The following is a 6,000-nucleotide window of genomic DNA, read 5'->3' on the forward strand; positions in this document are numbered from 1 at the left end:
CCATGCATGTGTCTATGTGTGAGTGAGTGTAGTTTTTCTGATGTTTGTGTCAGTGTCACAGTGTCAGTGGGGGTACAGTGAAACATCTATCTGTGTCTTCTTCATGTGATTTATGTGCGTGACGCAGAAGCAGCAGTGTCTTTTTTCATAGTGTGCATCATCCTCAGCCCTCAATGAGAGAGTTTGTATTGTGTGTTTTCTTCCCCCCTGTGGACCACAGGTGACAGACAATGGAGAAGGACGCACCGAGAGATCCGGAGAGGCCCCATCACAAACAGCAGGCCACGGCGACCCAGCGCCGAGCTCCGCCCGAGACGGAGGCATGGGAACATGTAAGATTGGAAATACTCAGCCGTCACCAGTGAGTGAATCTAACTCTAGATCTAACCATCACTAGCTGGGATTCCATCCAAACGTGAATCTTTTCAAAGTTTGCAAAATAAGAAAAAAATAAAACCAAATGCGAATTAAGTGCATTTCCATCAAGTTGTTCGAGTGGATGACGGTGGTATTGGTAACCTAGTAACCATCAGTTAATAAATCAAGGGAAGTGGAAAAAGCTGATTAGTCACGTGGGCTTCATGTTCGCTGCATCAGAATTTATTCTGCAAATGCATTTCCATCTCCCATTATTCGCATTAACTCTTTTTCACACAAGTCAAAAACCATCTCAAGTATGTGTAAAAAAAATTTGGGAATTAAGGGATTTTCTTTTTTCAACATTTGCGGTTTCCATCACAGGTTTCTGATGTAATACTTATACTAATGCGCATAAAAACGTGATGGAAGCACTTGCAAACCCTGATAAAACAGTAACCTTTATTTTAAAGGTCCTTTGTGTGCCTTAACACAGCATTAATAACTGACAATCTGCAATGAATAATTTAATAAAGTCTCTAAAGTGTACTTTTCTCTGCACAGGGGTCTGAAGCATCTGTAGCGCCATCTGCCACATTGAAGGGAATATCTGAAGGCTTTCATTCAGTGGAAGAATGAAATGTACCTTCATTGACGGAATTCCAGCCTCACTCATTCTTAAACATTCCGCAGGTCATGAGAAAATTGCCCGTCTCCAGTTTATTTTTATTTTTAGAACATCGTGATTTTTAGGTTTCTCACAAATCAAAAGACTGTGGATTTCTTTTAATTTATTCTACATTTGGACAATTCCTGGTAGTTCAGAGTTTGTTTTTGTCCCTTAATATTGGTTACACTTGTTTGACCTCTTAATAATTGTAACAGAGATCCTATTAATGTTATCATCCTTTAAAATGAATATTTTCAGGTTGTTTTGTGACATAAATTACACTATGAAATTTGTAAATATGCAGATGTGAAAGAAAATGATCTATTCCAAGGCCTTTTTTCCTCTTTAAATTATGAGGCTTAGATTTGATTTATATAATTGTTAGCCAATGAAAAATGGTACTGAAACTTCTTCAGTCACGCAAACCCATCCCTTATTCCCTTGCCAAACATTAGTACACAGTGTATCGCCGTTAATTATGGGCTGCAGTTATAATATGTTAAAATAATAATACGTTATGACATTGAGAAGGTTTCTGGAGCCCACAACAACAAATGATTAATCGAAGCTGTAGTTAAGACAGAAAACACTGGGCTTTTCATTCATTTTGAGGAGAAAACTGCTGTATTATATGAACTCAACTCCTCTCTTTTCTCTATTAAAGACTTTTAAAGTTTGCATCCTCTGATTGTATTATTTTTTGTCATGTGGGCCTGATTCAAAATCAGTTTTCTGTGAGGATGTCAAAGTGCAATATGTTTCAGTTCAAGCGTGTTGTGAACACTACACAGAAGTTGTATTTACATTCAATGAACAGTTACTGCAATCTGACACTGGCTTGACTCTGTCACCTTATTTATTTGTGCGTCATCCAGCTGTTACAGGACACAGAGACATTCCTGGAAGAATGAGGTTCTTCACTGATGTTTGTTTGATCTCTCTTGCTCGGTTCAGTGGAGGATCTTGTCAGTTTTTCATAAATAAAGGTTTAATGCAGCTGAATGGAGAAACAAAAATGGTCTTTTCCATCAGTAGATACAATGGCTAAAATCAATCTACATAATTTTTTTTTTTTCTGATCCCAAAAAGTGTGAGAAGATCAGAATGCATTTTCTGAAGAAAATTAATAACGTAGCAACAATCTTTGTGAAATGTCAAAGGAAATAAATACATACACAAAAAAATAAATATAAATGTAAAGGCTGGGGCCCTTCTGTATGGAGGACGAAACCTGCAAAAACAATAAATAAATACACAAATAAATAAATGTGTGCATAAATACAAGTATTCTTGTTTAAATACATAAATAATTAAACGTGATTAAAGTAGGCAAATAAATAAAATAAATTGGTGGGCAAATGGAAAATGTTTAAGGAAATGCTAAACTCATCCTAACTATATTCCTTTGATCACTCATTTATTTCTGAATGTAGTTCCACATTTTTTCCCCTCTGCGCAACATGCTAATGAGAGGGTGTCAATTATGCAAGAGTAGGCGCTTGAGCGTTTGCCTGCGCATGCGTATTAACTTCATCAGTCAAGGGGACTGATTATTATCTTACACTTTTTCATAGGGTTAGTTTTGTAGTTATAATCATGAGAGAGCTAAATCATAAAAGATTTTAAGTGGCCAATGTAAAATATTAATGCTTACATAGCTCTTAATTGCAATACTGAACCGTTATTTGCTTAATAAACCTGTATTTCGCCTGTATTTTCTGTTCTGATAACTAATGGGAAAAAACTGTCTAAAATTGATTTCAATTTATTTTATTTATTTGCCTACTTTAATCACATGTTTAATTATTTATGTATTTAAACAAGAAAACAACACATTTATTTATTTATTTGTATATTTATTTATTTATTGTTTTTGCAGGTTTCATCCTCCATACTTCTGCTCCATAGGAGCCGTGTTGTACCCTATCATAAATCTTTTATTTTCTTGCAATTTCTTCTCCCATTTTCTTTATTTTAATTTGATCTTAGTACTTTTTCTGATTTTTTTTAAAATTCAGTTTTCTTAATATTTCTTTCTTTTTTTCAGACTTGCACGTCAGACCAAACCCTTATTTATTTTTCTTATTTTCATTTTAAATTTTTTTTCTGCATATTTTTTTCAGTCATGCTCATTTTCTTTTCTTGCATTTTCATCTCTTGTCTTTTCTTCCATTTCTCATATGCTTTTCTTTTTCTTCATCTTTATTCAATTCTTTTAGCTGCTTGTTCATTTCTTTCTTGCACTTTTCATCTTTTACAAGAAAACAACACATTTATTTATTTATTTGTATATTTATTTATTTATTGTTTTTGCAGGTTTCATCCTCCATACTTCTGCTCCATAGGAGCTGTGTTGTACCCTATCATAAATCTTTTATTTTCTTGCAATTTCTTCATCCTCCATACTTCTGCTCCATAGGAGCCGTGTTGTACCCTATCATAAATCTTTTATTTTCTTGCAATTTCTTCTCCCATTTTCTTTATTTTAATTTGATCTTAGTACTTTTTCTGATTTTTTTTAAAATTCAGTTTTCTTAATATTTCTTTCTTTTTTTCAGACTTGCACGTCAGACCAAACCCTTATTTATTTTTCTTATTTTCATCTTAAATTTTTTTTCTGCATATTTTTTTCAGTCATGCTCATTTTCTTTTCTTGCATTTTCATCTCTTGTCTTTTCTTCCATTTCTCATATGCTTTTCTTTTTCTTCATCTTTATTCAATTCTTTTAGCTGCTTGTTCATTTCTTTCTTGCACTTTTCATCTTTTTTATTTCATTTAATTTAATGTTTTCTTTATTTAATTCTTATAGCGGCATGTTAATTTTTCAGCTTTTTTTCATCTTTCCCCCATTTTTGCCTTTTCGTTTCTGTCTTGCAATTTCTTACATTTCTCATCTTTATTTCATTTTTTTTTCTTGCATTTTCTTGCATTTTCTCCATCTTGCAATTTCGTTTTTATTTTCTAGTATTTCCTTTATTTTTGTTTTCTTTGTATTTTAATTTCTTGCATTTTCTCAGTCTTGAATTTTCTTGCAGTTTCTTCATCATTATTAACTCTTTTTAATCTTCTTTTCCTGCTTCTTCTGAAATTTTCATGCATTTTCTTAATCTTTTTTTCTTTGTTTTTTTTCCCCCCATTATCATCTCTTTCTTGCATCTTCTCCACCTTTGTCTCATTCTTTTAGCTGCTTGTTCATTTTTTCTTTTCTTCTGGCTTTTTTCTTGCATTTCCTTCATCTCTCTCTCTCTCTCTCTCTCTTCAGTCTCGCACATCATATCGCATCCCGGCTCCGCGCGCGTGTGTGTGTGTGTGTTTCTCCTCTCAGGAGCGTCGCGCTTGCAGTCGGTTACCGGCAGCGATGGTGGAGAGACCGGGAGCGCCAGAGCCGTATAACACATCACGTGGCCGTACGACCACAACGCCTTCTAATGCGACACTGAAGTGCGGTCGTTAGGCTCGGCAGGGACACTCTTTAACGCGGTACAGTACCATAGTACTGTACTTGTACTGTTTGAAATATGCATATGTCAGCAAAACAACTAGTCTACTGGCGTTCTCCGCTGCTGTTCAGGACGAGAAGCGACTCGTAAGTGTCATTTAACCTTACTTTAATGACTCCATGATTGTGTGATGCGTTTATATGTGCCATACGTTTGTTTTATGAACAAATTAATTGGTGGTAACTAACTACTATGCAGAAGTAACTTCAGGATTCTTTTCTGTCAGTCGAATCAATAAGGGATTCTGTCAGGCATTATCAGTTTGTGTCATTTATTGTTTTTTTTTAATTTAATGTTTAGTTATTTATTTGTATATATACTACACATATATTTGATGTAGTGATGTAGTTTTGAGTTTTATTAGAAGATAAATTAATCGGAGTTAAAAGTGGGCGTTAAACTGCTCATGCCGCCTATTGGTCAGGAAGAGAAGTGCAAGTGACGCGTTAATCTCGGCTGGCTGACAACTCATGCCAAATATTTTAATCAGCTCTTTGGTTTTACAGTTGTTATTGCCCTCGAACCGAACAATTAACACTCTTCTTGTGTTGGTATGATGTGTTCAAATCATGTGATCTGCTATTTCTGTCATTTATCATTCATACCAGTGTTGTAAAGCAGCAAAAGAGTGTTAAAAAAAAAAAATATATAAATATAAATAAATCACAAAAAAATAGGGCACAATGTTCTGTATCAAAATGAAATATTTTGTTTTCTGTGTTTTTTTTTAACAGGTGTTTTACCTGTATTTTGAATTTTGCACTTCATTACATTGTGTTTTACTGTTAATGGAATGGAATTTCCATAAAGTACATTTTTCCTTTTTTTTTTTTAATGATTTAAAAGATTATTATTATAATTTTAATAGCATGCATAAAATATAGATATCACCAAAGTAGGTAATCTTATATTTACTGTATATAGGTCATAATGGACCATGATTTTATACATGGTATTTACTATATATATATATATATATATGTATATGAACAAACAAAATAAAAACAACCACTATCTGTGATAGTCCTAGGCTCTAGGCAATGGACCTTTTTCACATTTCTGAGTTTCTCAGCAGCAGAAGTCGTCATAGTCGGGTAAACTTCTCTAGCAGCGAATGGGATGGGAGACTACCACAAATGTATTTTTGCATTTAATTTGCTCAAATAGCAAAAGAAATACTCCATGATAGTGTTTTCATGACTTTCAAAAAAAAGGAAAAAAATAGAGAGAGACTGATAACGGCAGTCAGAAGAGAGAACGATGTCAAATTTACAGTCACTCTCATAGACGCTGTATTAGAAACACCCTCGCATTAGTGTTCTTTAACTAGTTTTTTGTAATTAGATGCAAAGGTGATATAATACAAAGTATAGTATTATAAATGAACATACATACAAAAAAAAAATGAAAATACAAAAAACTTTGGAGGATTTGCAATGCTGATGACCACTGAAATGAGTCATCACAGTCTT

The 6,000-nt window shown here is 33.7% G+C and overlaps 1 protein-coding gene across 3 annotated transcripts in view; it reads left to right on the top strand.

Moving 5' to 3' along the window:
* Positions 1 to 1,126, top strand: part of LOC107677916 (cordon-bleu protein-like 1) — a 68,829-nt gene extending 67,703 nt beyond the window's left edge. For all 3 annotated transcript variants that reach the window (XM_016472984.1, XM_016472983.1, XM_016472985.1), the window contains 2 exons: positions 221 to 361; positions 922 to 1,126. In XM_016472984.1, coding sequence (XP_016328470.1) covers positions 221 to 361; positions 922 to 996 — 216 coding nt within the window. In that variant the 3' untranslated portion in view covers positions 997 to 1,126. The remainder of the gene's footprint in view (positions 1 to 220; positions 362 to 921) is intronic.
* The last annotated feature ends 4,874 nt before the right edge of the window (positions 1,127 to 6,000 follow it).

The sequence above is a fragment of the Sinocyclocheilus anshuiensis genome, unplaced genomic scaffold, assembly GCF_001515605.1.
Source record: "Sinocyclocheilus anshuiensis isolate Anshui unplaced genomic scaffold, SAMN03320099.WGS_v1.1 scaffold164, whole genome shotgun sequence".
In the NCBI taxonomy this organism is placed as follows: domain Eukaryota; kingdom Metazoa; phylum Chordata; class Actinopteri; order Cypriniformes; family Cyprinidae; genus Sinocyclocheilus; species Sinocyclocheilus anshuiensis.